This window comes from Plutella xylostella, chromosome 29 (assembly GCF_932276165.1).
Source record: "Plutella xylostella chromosome 29, ilPluXylo3.1, whole genome shotgun sequence".
NCBI classification, from domain to species: Eukaryota; Metazoa; Arthropoda; class Insecta; order Lepidoptera; family Plutellidae; genus Plutella; species Plutella xylostella.
Window position 1 is genome coordinate 868659 of NC_064009.1, and position 19093 is coordinate 887751.

Below are 19093 nucleotides of genomic sequence, written 5' to 3' on the forward strand. Positions count from 1 at the left end.
AAACAAAAATAAATTGGACAATACAGGTACCTACATCAAACAAGACTTCACTAAAAAAGAAATGGAAAAACGAAAAACAGTGAAATTGAATTTACAAAAAGAAGTAGAGAAAGGAAATAAAGCTGTAATTAAGAGTGGGAAACTAATTATAATGGAACATGGTAACAAAAAACGACCGCTTATCTTAAGCCCATCACCACCCCGCCAGAACGCGGAGGCTCTAGACACCTCTGCAAGCTTCTCAAGTGGTAAAGTGAAAGAGCCATTGTCGAAGAAAAACAGAACATTTCCTAAGACCACTCCAACGGCACAAACCCAAAAAAGTATGAAATCGTACACATCCAATTTTAATGCAAATAAATCTAATGAAAAAACTAATAAACCAGATACAAACATAAGAAAAAGCCCAGTCAAATTAAATTTACCGAAAAATACAGAAAAAGAGATGATTAATCAAGTAGAAAGCTAGCAACCAGAAACACAAACAGCATGTCATACTAATGAAAACAAAGTCTTTATCGAAACATACAATTCGAGCACACTCAAAGAAAGAAAAAATAAACAAAATGAAGAACGATCAACAACTCCCAATCCGGCTGGTCTCCGCGGGAGTATAAGACCAAAACCCTCCAATATAACAGAGACACAGACAGAAATAGAAAATGAAATAAATAAAAATAATGTAAAAGATAAAAATACAAATAAAAAAAACAATATATTCATAGCAACTTACAATGTGAAACGTGTAAGTACTTAATAAAAAAATATTTTGTGTTTTAAAAAATATTGAGGCTGATTAAACTGTTTCTTTGCTCGTGAGTATATTCATTATATGCATTTTTGCCCCATTTTGTCCCAAAAGCTGTCCTACATCCATAATTACAGGTCCTATCCAGATTGGGGACGGATGACCGTGTGTGAGATGTCCCCACATTTTAATTTATTCTCAAAATATTTGAGTTGTGTTTTCCGTTCTTTGTTGTTGTATACAGGGTGTTGCAAAAAGGGTATACTAAGCCGAAACCTACATGTGCAACATAGTATATCTAAACTGAAATCAAATTTTCAAAATTCACGAAAAATAAAAGTCATTCTCCATAGTAAAAGGTCACGTGACCAACATAGTTTCTATGAAAAATAATTTAAAAAAAAAACGCGAATTTTGAAATCCTGATTTCAGTTTCGGGCTCAGATATATGCTGCACATGTAGGTTTCGGCTTAGAATACCCTTATTGCTACAGCTTGTATAAGTACTTTAGAAGACCAACCGTAGTATTAATTAATTTATGTACTTACTCACCTATTTATTGCCAAGTGAGTAAACATATCACGAAGTTAATCAAATTTAACTGTAGGTAGGTATATAAATTATGTAGAGCCTACATATTTTGTATACTTATTACATTCCCATTAGCGTCTGTGTACGAAATACCTCGAGTTCAACCATTTTAATTAGGCGGGAATACTCAATTATTAATCTTAATACCTATTATTTAGTCCGTACAGTACTGCGCAGTAATATAAAAAATATAACTGTTTTTTCTTAAACGTTAAATCAACATCATAAAAATTTAAAAATTATGTTCTTACTAAGTTTTTCATAGTCAACTGTGTGTTGTATATTCTGGTATTTTCGGATTCAAAGATTTTTATTACTACCTACATAAGATGTAAATAAATTTTAACTATAGATTAAAATATTCATACTAAAGCTAAATTTTGGTGATCTTCATCATGATTATTGTCCACTGCTGGACATAGGCCTCTGCCGAGGAGCGCCACAACATCTTTTCCAGTACTACGTATAGGTACTTACAGTTTCTACAGGTGGTTGCAAAAGTATTAAGGTCAACCGGGGCCATTGCGCCACAATACTTTGACTTTCAAATTCATTTGATCATAACAATCAGACTATACGCCCTATTAAGCTATAACTTGTGATACATATTAGGAAATTTAATCTAGTTTCATATTTTGATGCAATTTTAAATATCTTCTACGTGTAAACGACGTTTCTACAAAAAATGGGATTTTTAGGCGCAATAACCCCTAGTGGGGCTAATGCCTCTTTCACTAGTTTTTTAGGGTTCCGTAGCCAAAATGGCAAAAACGGAACCCTTATAGTTTCGTCATGTCCGTCTGTCCGTCTGTCACAGCCGATTTACTCGGAAACTATAAGTACTACAGTGATGAAATTTGATGGGAATATGTGTTGTATGAACCGCTACAAAAATATGACACTAAATAGTAAAAAAAAGAATTGGGGGTGGGGCCCCCCATATATGTAACTGAGGGATGAAATTTTTTTTTTCGATGTACATACCCGTGTGGGGTATCAATGGAAAGGTCTTTTAAAATGATATAAAGTTTTCTAAAAAACATTTTTCTTAAAGTGAACGGTTTTTGAGATATCAGCTCTCAAAGTCGTAAAAAGTATGTCCCCCCCCCTCTATTTTTATAACTACGGGGTATAAAATTCTAAAAAAAATAGAGGTGATGCATGCTAATTAACTCTTTCAACGATTTTTGGTTTGATCAAAGTATCTCTTATAGTTTTTGAGATAGGTTGATTTAACTACGGAACCCTTTGTGCGCGAGCCCGACTCGCACTTGGCCGGTTTTTTTTGTGCTTGGAAGAGCTTTTTACAAGTTTAAGTAGATATAATTTATAGAATTACTACTAACGTAGCTAATTATTGGCTTGTAAACTAAATACTGCGCTTAGTTAAGGAGAATTAGTTGATCAAAAATTTTCGGGGCTATGGCGCCTACATACCCTAATTTCTTGTAGTGGCATTTACCCCATCCAAGATTCCAGGGGTGCTCAACCTTTTATTTATGAATACTTTATTGTACTTTAAAAAGTATAAATACTTACATGACAAATTAAAATACAGTATAAAAGCATACAAGGACATATTTTTTTCTAATTTGCTATCAAACCACAACTTTAAATTAGTAAGTGTTAGGGGTGGACTGTATTTTGAAAGTCTCCTTCAGGTTTTCCAGTGTTCTTTATTGTTCGGCTTCTGTTTCCTGAATGACAATTTGCGTACCAAAATGACCCTACTTAAGTACTCAGAATTGGTCACGCAACCGATAGTTGATAAGGTGAGATACCTAACTCTAATATTTACAACCAATGATATCAAAGTATAACAACTTATAAACTATGCTATACGAAACTATTACTTATACATGTTAATCTAATCTTATGCTAGGTTTTCGTCGTGAACATTCTCCCGCCGTCGCTATCTTGCGATTCTACTGGCAGCACGACGATCCTCTTCGTTGGTCGACGCAGCACGTGTCCGTTGCTCGCAGCACGTGCCCGTTGCTCGTAGTGATATCGGCGACTCGCACAATATTGTCCTTCCCTGGGTAGACAGCTGTGACTCGTCCTCGGGGCCAGGTGTTGCGCGGGTTGTTGGAGTCGCACACGATGACCAGTTCGCCGATCTTCGGTTGGCTGCCGGTGCTGTGAGGCTCCCGCCGGTGTTGGAGTAGCGGTAGGTACTCCTGCATCCACCTCTGCCCCCTGTTGAGCTTGCCTCCAGTGCTGTCGTGCTCTCCTGCTGTCGTGCATTCTTCCACGTGTGTCCGAGCGACACGACGGCGCAGCTCTCCTTTTCCTCGCCGGTCTTGGGTACTGGTTCCTTGTTCTCCGTGGGCCAGTGTTCTTCAGAATGCCGCAGTAACTCGGGCCGGTCGAAGTCGTGCGGCGTGGCTCGAGTTGCGTCATCAGCGACATTTTCGGCTGTAGGTACCCATCCCCACTCGTTTTTCTTCGTAGATTCTTCGATTTCAGCGAACCTGTGAGCGACGAAGGTCTTGAATATGCGTGGCTCAGCTCGTATCCACGCCAGCACCGTCTGTGAGTTGCCCCAGAACACTCTTCTCGTGATGTCTTCATAATCGTGTTCCGATCGAGTTGTGTTCGAGATGCGATTCCCGAGTACCGCAGCCTGTAGTTCCAGCCGCGATATTGACGTAGGCTTGATTGGTGCGACTCTGTTCTTCGCCCTGGCCAGTGTGACCTTCACGCTGCCGTCTGCTCGTTGCATTCTCCAGTAGGCCGCGGGCGGCGGTTTCGACGGCGGACGGTCCCCTCGTAGCACCTCAGCCGGCGTCTTATGAGTGTTAAAGCCGACATTGTCTTCATGTACGTGCCACATGAGGCCGAGTGTCTTCTCTATTTCGCTCCCGCCGATGTCGATCGTAGCTGTCCCGGCGTCGGTGATGAGATCGCGTAGTACTCGTCGCTCGTTCGATGCCCATTCGCGTAGTTCGAAGCCTGCTCGTTGATGTATCTCGTCGACCTCCTCCACCGACGTGAAGCTTTGCAGGTAGTCGTCCATGTAGTGGTTCTTCTCAATTGCTCGGATGACCTCGGGGTGCGTGTCGGCGAAGTCTCTGGCGTTTCTGTTCTTGATGCAGAGTGCCGTGCACGGTAACGATGATGCGCCGAAGATGACAGACGTCATGCGGTACTCGTCTGGTGTACCCTCCCGCCGGTTGCTGCGCCAGGGGAAGCGCAGAGCATCTCTGTCGCACTCCTTGATGCGTATCTGCATGAATATCTCCTTGATGTCCGCGCTGACTGCGTAGAGATACTGTCTGAACCGCATGACCACCCCAGGAAGCAACTGAAGCAGGTCGGGGCCGGTCAGCAGCATGTCGTTCAGGCTGCGTCCATGTGACTTCGCTGCGGCGTCGTGCAGCAGTCTTATCTTCTTCTTCTCGGGGTTGCAGACGGCGAAGTGCGGCAGGTACCTCGTTCTGTCTTGCGTCGGGAGTGTGGTGGCGGGCTCGGCATATCCGGACTTCAGCATATTGTCCATGCGCTCTTCATACTTCTGCTTGAGATCGGGGTCACGGTCGTACTTGCGTTCGAGGCTGCAGAGTCGTTTCAGTGCGTCTTCACGGTTGTTAGGTATTTTCTCATTTTCTCGTTTCCATAGCAACCGAGTTTCGAAGCGACCATCGGGCAGCCGGCGACTTTCCTCTTCCAGTTTTCTCGTGGCTTGCTCTTCTGGATCTGTCGTCGGTTTTCTCGCTTCGATGCCCAGGGACTCCAGCTCGAAGCAGTGTTTCATCATTTTCTCCATTGATTCTTCCACGCACGTGACGTACCCGCAGAAGTTCACAGGTTTGCTCTGTGTGGTGCGGCAGCCGTGCAGTACCCAGCCGAGCTGTGTGCGAGATGCCACAGGCTGGTCACGGCGGCCGTCTCGGACTTCCCTCGAGACAATTAAGTCCCAGTTGTCCTGGCCGATGAGTAGTTTCGGCGATGCCCCCTCGTAGGCAAGTTCCTCTTGAATATCGTTCAGGTAGCTGCAGTCGTCGACTTCTTCTTTCTTCACCGTCTGAGTGATGAAGTCGAGCTTCTCGACTGTGCGTGCGTCTTCAAGCTTGAACTCTTCTTGTGCGTGCTTGCCCCGTATGGCGAAGTCGACTTTCTTGCTCTTCGAGTGTCGAACTTCTTTGCCGCTGACTCCTTGTACCCACATCTGATCAGTGGGGCCTTCGAGGCCGAGAGAGTTGGCCACGTCCACGTCGATCATCGTGATGGTGCTTCCCTCATCGAACAGTGCGTAGGTTTCTATACTGGAGTGAGGGCCAGTAAGTACCACGGGCGCTATTTTCAAGTAAGCGCGGGGGCGCTCGCTCTTGTTCGCTGCGACGGTCGGCTTCTGTGTCGTGGACGCGGTGACTTCTTCGTGTTTCTCTTCTTTCTTCGCGGCTTCATGATGCAGGAGCTTGTGGTGGCTCAGTTTGCAGCCGGAGACACCGCAGGGCTTCGCTTTACATGAGAAGCGGCGATGTGTGCTACGTAGGCAGCGGAAGCACACCTTGTTCTGTTTCGCTATTTCCCAGCGCTCGTCAGTCGTCTTCTCGGTGAACCTAGTGCATTCAGGTAATTTGTGAGCCTGTTTGCACATAGGGCAGCCGTCCTCTTCTTCCTTGTGTGTGTTCTCGGCGGCGTAGGTACGTTCTGTCGTCTTCTTCGCAGCTTTCTCCCTCGCACTCACGGGTGTAGGTTCGCTGTTGTTGATCTGCTCGAGCGCGGCGTATGGACCGCACTTGTCCGCTTCGTGGTTCAGGTAGGTAGAGAGCTTCTTCAGGTTCGCTTCTTCTCCATGATGCGTGAAGTTGTACTCGTACCATTTGTCACGAAGAATCGGTGTGAGCTTCTCGATTACAGTGCGCTCGGTCTCCGGGTTGTAGAGGAAGTGCGGTTTCTTCAGTGCTTCGATCGTAGCCACGATGTTGGCCAGCTTGCTTGCAAATATGCACAGGTCACGTGGGCTCTCAGCTAACTTCGGTAGTTTCTTCACTTTGTCGAGCTCGTTGAGTATGAGTGCTTCTGGCCGCCCGAACCGTCGTTCCAAGCCCTGTATAATGACGACAGGGTTCGGATCGCTGATTAGTAGACAGCTGACGGCTTCGAGGGCGGCCCCACGCAGGCTTTTTCTCAGGCGGGCGACGTTTTCTATCTTCGTGAAGTACTTCTCAGTTTCCTGGTAGGCCGCACGAAACGGTAGCCACTCGCTGCTGTTTCCGTTGAACGTAGGTAGCTCTTGAATGTACCGTGGCGGCTCTCTGTAGCCGCCGCCGCTCAGCAAACTCTTCAATAGTGCGGCGAGCTGCGTGACGTCTTCACTCGACGACTTTTCTTGTTGACGTGCGGGAGGCGCGCGCTCTTCATACTGCGGCGCCTCGACGACCCGTGGCGGTTTCGTCGGTATCCACGGGGTGGGAGGGGCCTGTGTCTGGCCCCTCACGGGGGACGAGCCTCTTGCCTGGCCCGCTGTGCGAGTGAGAGCAGGGGGCGGGGGCGTAGAGGATTGCTCCTGCACCCACTGCTCGATGCGCTCGCTCTTGTCGATGATGTCTTCATCTTCCTCGTCGGACGAGTCCTCCGCTTGTATCCGCATGAGCCTCACCTTGGCTAGTTCGGCGGCGGCTTGTGCTTCCTTCTTTTGCGCCTCGGCCAACAGCTCCCTAGCCTCCAATTCCGCGAGAAATCTCTTGCGGGAGGCTTTGGAGTGATGTGACCGGGGCCGTAAGGTAGCTGGCTGCGATGTGACTTGACGCACCACAGTGACCACGCTCGTGTCTCGAGGTGGCGGCGTCGCAGGGCGCTTTGATCCGGTAGCGCTTGCGTTCGCCGCCGACGTGGTCGTGGCGTATGTCTCAGTCGCACCGCTTCCCATAGTCGTCGCGGTGTTGCTCGTGCAGACCGTGCTTGATTCGGCGGTACTGGACTCTTCCTTCCGGCTACTGTGGCTTCTAGTAACCGGCATGTTCGTTCTTTATTCCCGTTTTCGACTCTTCGATAGACCAATGTTCAGTAGGTCTGCCAATTTCTTTCTTCTTATCCGGCTTCTCGAAGGTTCGATGTCTTCTGATCCGTCTCGTAGGACCAATGTTAGGGGTGGACTGTATTTTGAAAGTCTCCTTCAGGTTTTCCAGTGTTCTTTATTGTTCGGCTTCTGTTTCCTGAATGACAATTTGCGTACCAAAATGACCCTACTTAAGTACTCAGAATTGGTCACGCAACCGATAGTTGATAAGGTGAGATACCTAACTCTAATATTTACAACCAATGATATCAAAGTATAACAACTTATAAACTATGCTATACGAAACTATTACTTATACATGTTAATCTAATCTTATGCTAGGTTTTCGTCGTGAACAGTAAGTATACCATTTTTAGAGTCTGACGAAATTTTGCTCTTACAAGGATAATCATTACAAAACTATTCAGAGCTTTAAAAACAAGTGGGATCATTCTGTTAATATGACTATTTGTTTTTATTTATTATTTATTATATGATATTTTCTATATACCGTGTTAACAAAATCATAATGTCGACACCAAATGACGCCAATTTTTTAAAACATTTAGTTTAATATATATTCAAATTATTTACGTTTTAGTTGGATTACCAATCTAAGAATGTTAATTCTGATACGCTGTTAAATGTTCTTCAATATTGCAGAAGGCGTCATTAAACTAGTATTTTTCGTTTAGGAGTAATTTGGTGCTAATGTCACTGGAAGTTTTTCATTGCTCGTGAGTGTATAAACTACTTTTATTATAACACAAAATGTTTAGAACCTCTGGAAATGGGGCTATTGCACCGCAATAGAGGCAATAACCCCATCAGCCCAGAGGCATTTACCCCAAAAAAAACTAAACCAACAATTTTTTTATTGCATATTGTGTCTGAATCTTACGTTATTTCAATAAAATAATCAAAACAATATGTAAAGCAATTAAACAATAATAGTGTTTACAGTTAGGAAACATAGATTCTTTTAAAGAAACGCACATTTGGAACGATTAAAAAAAACGTGTCGGGAAACCGGAGGAAGCCAAAAGAGGCGAAAAAATTCAAATGGCAGATTATTTAAGAAAATTGCCCCGGATACGACATCTATTGGTCAGTGGTAAAAGTTTGAGTTCCAAAGATAGATAGCAGATGACTCCAGTAGTTCTAAAGTATGTGGTTCGGAAGATAAATGGATTCGAGGCATTAGCCCCGTAGGCGACTTGGCCCCGGTTGACCTTATAGCCGAAATAATTTTATTTAATAAATTCAGTTTGTAGTGAAAAAAAATATACGATATAATATATAATACGATAAAAAATAATAAATAAATAAAAAATAACGTGAGAAACAAAGTGTCCATGAAAACGCATGTTTTTTTCCACGAACTGACCTCCTGACTCCCCCGTTTTGGTTTTACTATTCTAACTCCAGCCACTCTTTCGTCTTATTATACCTACCAATCGGTCACTAACCACTCATGCATCTGCCTTAGGCTGAAAAAATCAAGTCGTTTTTAGCTCTAATACATAGAAGTTACGTCGAACAAGCTAGGGCGGCGGCGGCAGCGGCAGCGCCCTCTCCAGCCCTTTGGCCTTTGGAGTACTTAGGACTCACGTTGGACCTACGTCATAGACAAAACCTCCTACAGTAAATCAGCACACAATCACCCACACAAGCAAACTAAAACTAAAAGTGCCAACTTGAAAAAACCAAAAGAACTTGATTCGAAATGCGAACAATTTCAAATTCAAAAAAGGAACACATTAGAACCGGCCATACACCGTACGGCCTACGCTTCCGCCACCCGCCTACGCCATAGGGCGCGGCGTCACGGCTCGCAGCCAACCACTGGCCGGCAACCCTCGCAATGAACCTATAAAGGCTTGCAGCACCGCCACAGGAACTCACTCGAGTCCCATCTCCCACCGCTGTGACCGCGTCAGTGCGATTGTGCAAAGTTACTCGTGAATTCAAATTTCGAATCAGGTGAGTTTGTTTTTTAATTATTTTCTAGTTGCGGTTAGCAAGGAGGATAGGGTTGCAACTTTGCAAGAAGTTTTTAGTTTGTTTTAAAAGGATATCGGTTACAGTCGTGGTGATTCAAAGTTTGAAACTTTGGAATAAGTTCATAACTAGGTACGCGTTTAGCTGACACTTTTTAAATACGGGTCTATATGGGTGTGATTAGGTTTTATAACACCGGTTAATAATAAAAAAGTGTAAGTACATAGGAATAAAATTGCAATTTGTTTGCAAAAATAAAATAGTTCTGTTCCCCGCGATCTTCAGTTCTCCTCAATAATTAAGTACAGAAAGTCCTGAAAACGGAATTGGATCCTAACTAATTATTAAAACCCGTATTTAATCGATCCATTCATATTTATTTGAGCACTAATCTTTTTTAAAAATCATTATTAAGCGGTATTTTATTTTTAAATACTTAATAATGATAAAAAGTTTTGCAAAATAGCATTCTTTATTGTTAGGAGTTGCACTGTATATTGGTCGTGGATTTTCCACAATATTATTATAGAATGAAAGTTCACAGTTTTAGTTTTCCCGTGAAATTCGTGGTCACGTGAGATCGGCTGGCGGGAAAAAGGCATCGTGAAAAAGTTTTCTTTTGATAACTTTCACGTGTAGTTATAGTTCCAAAACTACGAGAAACTTCAAAGTAGATAAAACACACAACAACACAACCTTAAAAGAAAAAAATACGAAGTCCCAATTTTATTCTAAAGCTCTGTGCTAGCTATCGATACTAATCCGATAATTTTATTTCATCAAAAGGAGATCTTCCATAAAATGAAAGTAGGACTAATTATGTAAATTTACGTATGTGTTAAACTAATTAAAATGTATAACTTCATAACTAATATTATGTACGTACTTACGTAAGTGTAGGAATATACCTCGTATACACCTAATGCATCTATTTCCATCATCGCTAGCACAAGGGGTGGGTGGTGACCCGTTTCATATAGAGCAATGCACACCACAATATTTTGCTTTTCTGCACTTGAAATTTGATAAGTAATTCGGTAAAATGATTTATTTCAGTTCTATTTCAATTTCAATATTTCAATTTCAATTTAAGGTATGTTTTTTTAAGTAGCATGTGGTGTGTCCTACTGCTGGGCAAAGGCATATATATACCCGTAAGCTTATGTGCCACCCGCCGCGGTTTGCCATCCTGTCCCTCTTGTTTCCATTTAGGCACAAGCATATCGAAGTATATTTCTTCTCAATGACTGAGCCTTTGTGAAATGGTGGTAGACTGATAATCTTCTTGACAATCAACAGATAACTGTAAAACTTTACTTTTTCGAAAGGAAGGAAGGATACGCCCTTCAGAACGTTTTGTCAAAAGAAAAGACACCTGCGCGCTGGCCAGAATTCCTACAAATTATGACAGATTTATGAGGTTTTAGGGCCAACGTGAGGGTGCCATTTTCTAGAACAGTTGGGCCTAGTAATATACATATAAGTCAATGACTTTGAATAAATGCTATTCTATGAGGTCTTCCGCAACACCGACGTCCATCGCTGGCAGTTGGGCACCCACTCAATGGCTATTTAATTAAGATTTAAATATGATCGGCGTTTAACTATTATTATTTATCGAAACATGAAATATATAAGACTAAACTAAATTATCGTTTTTTAACACTAGGTACTTGGTATATCCAGATTTCAGAATTAAGAGAAAATAAGTATTTTCAAGTCGGTATGAGCGAAATTTATAATATCTCCAATAACTTTATGGTTAAACAATACAATTTTAATCCTACCTACAACAAATTCACGCATTACAATAAACAAAGAAGAAAATATATTTTTTTATTAAAAAAAAACATAACTACTTACTTGAATGACAAAAATACTTACATTAATTTAAACTAAAAATAAATTACGTCTAACAAGTTTTCACAGTTTTATCGTAATAATGATAAGTTCAGAGGATAGCTGTGTAAACACCTCGACCTAATACAATTTTACAAGAACGTTATTTTATTCTTTCTTTGTAGATCTCTTCTAAGAAGAGGCTCAATTTAAGATTAAATATATTCTGTTTATCTTAAATATACTTATATATTTTTCGTAACTCAAATAGTTACAAAATCATTGAGTCATGATATCTTAGGAACTACAAATCCTGCTGATGTGAGATTGGGCATGCTCGTAGTACTTATAACGGATTCCAAAAATATCCATTACAATAAATATTAGTTCCACCATAACGTAAGAACAGTTATTTTTAAACCATTATTAAGTACCTACTTACATGATATAGTTTTATAGGAATAAAATATTTTGTTTTTTTTATAGCCTCAGGTATAAATAACTAAAAGTTATATAATAAAGACTGACTGTGGGTCAATATTCTCAATAATTAAATAAAGAGAATATAAGCTAAAATGATGCGATTCGTGTCTAGAATAATTATTATATTTTTTTTAATTATTGTTATTCTCAACTATTCTCAAGTATTACTTACATAGTCGGACGAGGGATGCGAGCACCTATAGTGGTTTGCAATGGAAACCAGCAATCATGTAAACAAACCAAATTGTCACGATTACTCCGTAATCACATACATTTTCGATCAATTTATGAACATAGTCTGATTTCAACGAACACACCATTGTTTTCACATTATCTTCAACACGATTTAACTTGTATTTATAAGTTAAATTTGTTAAAACATTTGCAACGTAAAAATTTCGAAGTATTTGACAAGCTGTCATCTTAGTTTTTTACTCATCGAACTCTATAAGTCATTGAAAAGTTAGTGTTGTTCGTAATCTGAAGTTATCTTTTATTTTTAATTTAATAAATTATTTTAATTTAATATTATTTGAATACAATTTAAAAAAAATTCAAGAGCTTAATATAATTAACCAAAACGAAAAAAGGAAGAGGAAGAAATGAAAAAGCTCGACGGCATTTTAGACATGGCAAGCGATGACATAGTGGTTCCATTTATAATTACGGTCACCGGCGACACTTCTGATAGTGATGATGACGAAGACGAAGATTTTAATTTGTTTTAATAAACACTTTTTTTTATATATAATCAGTTTTATTTTATAGTCTATGGCTTATATATTTAATCTAATTAGAACACTATGACATCACTATGGGCATAAACAATACGGTGTCAATGTCAGTCCGCCATATTTGTTTACATGATTGTTGGTTTCTATTGCAAACGACTGTAGTTATAAGTAGGGTTTTGTACAAATAAATAAACATCAAAAATTCAAAACCTATAATAATATTCTGCGATATATTGATTGTGCAATAAGATTGAATTGCATTTTGAATCCAAATGACGTTTGCTCAATCTTCAATTTTAACCCTAGACGATTAATTATATTGCACAATTTTCAATATTGCGCTATATAATTGATCGTCAACTCTCTGACCTTACTGGTTTCCCGAAAAGTCTTCTCAATATTCGAAGAGTTGTTTGTGAGTCCTCATAGTAATTAGATTATACTGTTCTCGAGATGGTTACTTAACCGCCGCGACGGAGCTACAATTAGAAACCTTTTACTCGAGTAATAATTCCATAAAACACTTGTAAGCTGAACTAATTTTGTTTGCATTTAAAAGTTTATTTTGGGTCTGAAAATACTCGGTCAAAAGCTTTTAAAATAGTACCAATTTGACTTAAAATATACCTACCTGCAATAAAAAATTAAAATCAAACGTAAAACCATAGAATAACGAGTACTAGTACTATTACTACTGTACTTGTTATTCTATGGTAAAACGCTTTTGTAAATGCAGTAATGCAGAAAACTATCCAGGGTTACCATACAGACCTACCGTGTGCATAGCTCAGAAACCACCGACTACAACACAACAGACACTGATGGCCAGGGACCCTGACTTCTCATTCATTTTCATGCTGTAGCGTGTGGCCAACATGTGTACAAAATGTATGAAAAAGAAGTGTGTCAAGTCATGGTCACTGGCTACCATTTAATAAAATAAATATTTGGGACATCTAACACACGGCCATCCGACCCCAAGCTAGGCAGAGCCTGTGTTATGGGTATCGGACAGCTGATATATCTACACAAATACATAGATACACGTAGCTACATATTAAATATAAATATCAACACCCAAAACCCGAGTACAAAATCTGTCTTTAAACAAATATCTGCCCCAGCCGGGAATCGAACCCGGGACACTAAGGTCACTAACCACTACACCAGTCGGCCGTCACATTGCTGTGGCCGGTTGTTCGTTTGCTCCAAGCCTTAGATTTAGAACATGTGATGTGTATTGAATCCCACAACTCTTCAACAATAAATGAATGAATTAAAAAGCAGGAAAGTTCTGTTCACATCACTTGTGTAGTCATTGAGTCCTGAAAGTTTCATAGAACAGCCTTTGTCTTAGCATTCTAACTTTGTTTACGTATTGTTCACACCCACAATGAATCGCTTACATCTAGTTGGAATGAGGATGCGCCTACACACGACTGAACCAAACACGTCACGCCTTTATAGGTACTATTTTCTGTAGCGAGGTAGGCAGGGGTACATTGCTGCACGCACTTTTCGCCAGTGTTAGCATTAGGCCCAATGTAATTGGGAGAGTCGTTGGCTCGCTTAGGAGCGCTCTGAAACTTAGATTTGCGTCATTTAGAGTGACCACCCTGATCCGGAATTGATCATGGGTTCTTCGGTCTTCTTCAAACGTACACTCACGGGCAATGAAAAAGTTCCATTGAGAAAATCACCAAATTACTCCTAAACGGAAAAAGCTAACTTAATGACGCCTTCTGCAATGTTAAAGTCCATTTTACGGCGCATCAGAACATTACAAAATAAAAAAGAAAATATTTTGAAAAAAAATCCTATTTAATGATTAAAAAAATTGGGGCCATTTGTAAGTGGGACTGTTTCTTTGCACGTGAGTGTAATTATGCCTGTACTCCCTCAAATAACTTGTGCAAAGATAGTTATAGTGGAAAGGCCGTTAACCACGGGTTATGGCACATGCGATTATTTTTAAATTACTTGTAAATCCGCGTATCCTCCGCATGCAAGGGCTTATCTGAAATAATAGACAGGAAATGCTTATTAAAATTTATATTATCTTCTCGTGCGCGCGGACGAGCGCCATACTGATCTAGCCATCGGCCGATAGTATGCCGATATTTTAGTTTGAAGTGAAGGTAATCGTGAATCCCATCAAACATTTTATCGGCCGATACATAATCATTGTACCTATGTGCGCTCTACCATACATCTCCATACTGATTAAGATCCCGATCAAACTATCGGCCGACTAAAAGTCTGCAGTCTTCGGGCTCTCTTAGCGTACTTCTCATTTTACCTGTCTGTAGTAGTCTGTACATTTTGCGAGTAGTTCTAATTTTGCGTAATGTAGGTTTATTTTGTGTTAAAATAGTTTTGTTTTATATTCCGCGCCGTTGCCATCACGTACGCTATATTTTGTGTGACAAATCTGTGCTGAAAGCCCACTCTTTTGTGCGACAGTTTTGCTAATAACAGTGTAATGTCGGCTTTGGAACCACGTTTTGACATACTGTTGCAATGAAACAAAACACCCTTTGTTACTATATTTCACATTTTTATATGAATTATATTAAAAAGTTAGTGGAGACCCTCTGCACCTCTGGGGTGCCATAGGACTGCAACAATATTAAAAAGACGACCAAATGGCGTAGTGGTTAGTGACCCTGACTACTGAGCCGAAGGTCCCGGGTTCGATTCCCGTCTGGGGCAGATATTTGTTTAAACACAGATATTTGTTCTCGGGTCTTGGATGTGCCCGTAAAATGGCAATAGGCCCGCCCCCTATTACATTGGGACTAACATAAACACTGGCGAAAAATGGGTGCAGCAATGCACCTTTGCCTACTCCGCAAGGGAGTACATTAGTACAAAGTGTGAGTGTTGTTAAAAAAATATTTTTATTAAAAAGATAGTTTCTAGATAGACGCTTTGATAGTGTTGTGACTAGGCTTAAACTTAAATACGTCCGGCGCTGCCTGAGCGGCCAGCAACTGGCGACTTATACAGGGTGTTGCAAAAAGTATACTAGTCCGAAAGGGGGTAACTCAGGGATTATTCTAAACAATTTTTTTTTCTACGAGTTTTGGAAATTCACGAAAAAAAACCTTTTGAGTCACTCCCTTTCGGCTTTGTATACCTACCCTTTTTGCAACACCCTGTATATCTCACTGGCTAATCTCTTTACCAAACCTAAATCCATCTGCTCTAGTGATTGTCACTGACACTGAAAAAAAATGACACGAAAAAAAAACTGCAATGGCTGGGACTACAACTTGCGTCTTTAAGCGCTTCCAATGGATGGCTCAAATACTCCAATAAACCTTCCTATTGCAAAATAACTAATCTCAGATTTTTAATTGGAAAGAATTCTGACATTTTATAAGTGATGCTACTAAAAAAGTTCTTTACCGAAAAAATGAAAAATTGCGATCCATTTCTGGGCAATAATTTTTTCTTAATATTTTTATACAAAAAGATAAATCTAAATATTTACTTGCTCAAGTAAACTAATACAAAAATAACAAATATTTCAATATAATAGCTGTTCCCGCGAGCTTCGCTTCGCCTTAATAAGTTTTCCCGTGGGAATTCCGCGATAAAAAGTAACATATGTGTTAATCCAGGGTGTCAGCTAACTTCATTCCAAATTTCATTAAAATCGGTTCAGCCGTTTTGACGTGAAGAAATAACAAACATACACACATACATACATACATACATACACATATACACTTACAAACTTTCGCATTTATAATATGAAGTAGGATCACGACTCACGACCCATGTATCGAATTAATTTTAATTGCTTTATTTTATTCTTTAGCATGGCATCACTTCCTACTAAATTCAGGGATAATAAACCTTTTTAATCAATTTCAAAAAAAGATTGTCTCTTCGGTAAGTACATATATGTTCGGTATGTATGTAAGATTATTGGAACTGCACCATATTGACATATGACAATATACGAGTATTAGGGTTAATAAACAAATATTCAAAATTTTATAAATGTTTATGTACCTATGTACGTTTATATGCTTGTTGGTATGTATGTTTGTCCACGCATATCTCAGAAACGATTGATCCGATTGTCACTATTCTTTTTGAGGGTTCCGTACCTCAAAAGGAAAAAAAGGAACCCTTATAAGATCACACTTTGTTGTCACCACCTTTTTTCTCGGAAACGGGTAAAGATATCAAGCTGATATTTCGTATAGATGTACATAATTATGATGAAATTAAAAGGAAAACTACCTCATGTAATTAAGTATACTTGTACGGAACACTCACTGCGCGAGTCCAACTGGCTCAGTCGGGTAAGCGCCCGCTTCTCAAGCAAGAGATGCGGGTTCGAATCTCGGCGCTGACATGTAGGTAACAATGAGTTCTTTGAATTTAAGTACAATGTATACCATCGCTCTTACGGAGAAGGAAAACATCTGTGATCATATGTGAACCCACCAACACCGCAGTGGACCAGCGTGGTGGGAAATGGTCCAAGCTTAGGAAGGCAGTATGGAGATGCTGGAGGCGGGTTCCGCTCATCTGGCATAATCTTTATTGACCAAAACTCATTTCGCATAACTCGTATGGTCTAAACTTTTTTGGTCGAACCATCACTTTGCCAAGACTTATGTGACATAAGGCTCGTTTCGTCTAAAACTCTTTAGGCACAATCTTTAAACACCTAAGTTTCGTTTGCTCAAATTTATGTTCGTCTATACCTATGTATAATCTTGTTTCTCCTAATGTTATCTTAATAAATAATATATTAAGTATGTAGGTAAATCCCCTTTTAATTTGGAGCGCCGCACTTAATAAAATGGATACAGGGACTAAAAAATATATATTATAGTCTCAGATGTCCAGACTCGTATTGAAAAAGTGCCCAGCCCAAAAAGGTTTGTGATCTCTGATTTGTCTAAAATTGATAACTGTCAGAATTCCGTAAGATTACTAATAACAGTGTAGTAGGCTTCTGTATCTGTATCTTTGTGCCCAAAATACAGGTTACCCTAGTTTGGATAACGATGTCCTTCCTCACTAAACCTATTTCAAATAAAATATTTTACAATGTAATATTATAAGGCCAATTGTAACTTTTCATAAATAAACGTTTTATTTATTTATTATTATTATCTATAGGTACAGTCAGTGAAAGAGATATGTATGCCACCCCAGCGCAGTATACATATGTCTATTGCTATCTGTACCTATTTTGTACTATTTTGTCCCGTTGTGTCGGCCCCAGAGCAGCCTATTGTGAGATGGAGATATTGCTTCGACACGTCTCAAAAGAATAGTGCTATTGTACGGGCTCTAACATGCCTATACCTAGGTCTGAAGCTAATAGGTACCGTAGTACGCGACCTCGTGTTTGTCACCGTAACTTTAAAAATAAGAAGAAAGAATGCGATCGAATAGTGAACGCACTAGAACTCTATTTGAACGGTTTTGTTACTAGATCCTCAAAAACCTCTCGTATGTCTAAAGGTAAGCGTTCACCTTTCGGTTTTTCATAAATGTAGAAGATGGAGAAACGGCGTCGGCAATGCCGATGAAGTGGACGCACTTGTGTGAATGTCTATACAAGTAATACTGAATGCGATGCGTCCGTTGCGTACGATGCCGAAAGTTGAAGCTTTTCACGGAAAATGTCAGTTTGGCAACTCTGATTTCAAGGTCTTTTACACGACCAACATTAAAGAGTACTTACAGATAATAGAGCCGATTTTCCTTTCTTCTGTTTTACATACTATTTTAAAAAATACTTAGTTTGTTGGTAAGCCTGCCGCCTTTTGTAGGACGTACACAGGACGCTATATTTTCTTCTTACATAAAGTCGGTCACCGTTTGTCGGTAGTGTTAAGGGCAAGAATAAGCCCTCGGAAGTTAAACGAAAAGTGGTGGCGTATCGTTAATTTGAGGTTCCTAATGCTATTTCCCGCCTCCTTTGAAGATCGTTGCGAATGCCGACTCACATTAACTACATTAACTGAACTTCGCTTCATTACCTACCGCAGAATAGGTTTCTATTGCTTCATTATTTTGTACCTGTGCGTAGGTATATTTATTGACTCTATCTTAGGTAAGTACTAAATTTTTGAATTTCTTTCTCAAACAAAAAGAGTCAAATTTTGATTATCTATATTAGGTTTTAAAATGAAATTAGCGACAATGTGACACAATGTGTGGTTAATCTACCAACAATCAAGTGGTAACAAGCCGAAATGAGGTGACTCAGAGGGTCAATCTGAACAACTTTTGTTCTACGACTTTTGGGAATACGCGTAGGTATACAACTCAGGGATTCGGGTCTCTCTACATACGTAGTACAGTGTACCTACACCCTGTATAAGATGCTGGAGAGTGTTGCGGGGGTGTTTGAAATCTTGTCACATTGAGTTGTGTTGTTTTATTCCCACTCAGAGTGATTGAATACGTCACTTTCCGTGGGCTCCGGCAACGCTAACTTTGCAAACGGTGAAAATCTCCCATGTTTTTTCCCTAAACGAATGAACATACGATACACAGATGAATGTACGATATACAGGGTGCAAAATGAAATCAGAATGTAAATATTCGCATTTATTTTGACATTCTGACTTTTGGGCTTAGATATAACATGCGGCACACGGAGGTTTCGGCTTAGTATACCCTTTTTGCATCACACTGTATAGTAAAAC

The 19093-nt window shown here is 40.1% G+C and overlaps 2 protein-coding genes across 3 annotated transcripts in view; one reads left to right on the forward strand and one right to left on the reverse strand.

Annotated features, from left to right (window-relative positions):
* Window positions 1-3265: 3265 nt before the first annotated feature.
* Window positions 3266-7308, reverse strand: LOC125490997. Its single transcript, XM_048631740.1, has 2 exons — window positions 3553-7308; window positions 3266-3487 (listed from the first exon to the last, which is right to left on the reverse strand). The coding sequence occupies exons 1-2, from the start codon at window positions 7306-7308 to the stop codon at window positions 3266-3268; spliced, it is 3978 nt and encodes a 1325-aa protein (XP_048487697.1).
* Window positions 7309-9205: 1897 nt separating this feature from the next.
* LOC105391671 (allatotropins) overlaps window positions 9206-19093 on the forward strand; it is a 38811-nt gene continuing 28923 nt past the window's right edge. For both annotated transcript variants that reach the window (XM_038119121.2, XM_038119124.2), the window contains exon 1: window positions 9206-9330. The gene's annotated coding sequence lies outside the window, so the exon portion shown is untranslated. The remainder of the gene's footprint in view (window positions 9331-19093) is intronic.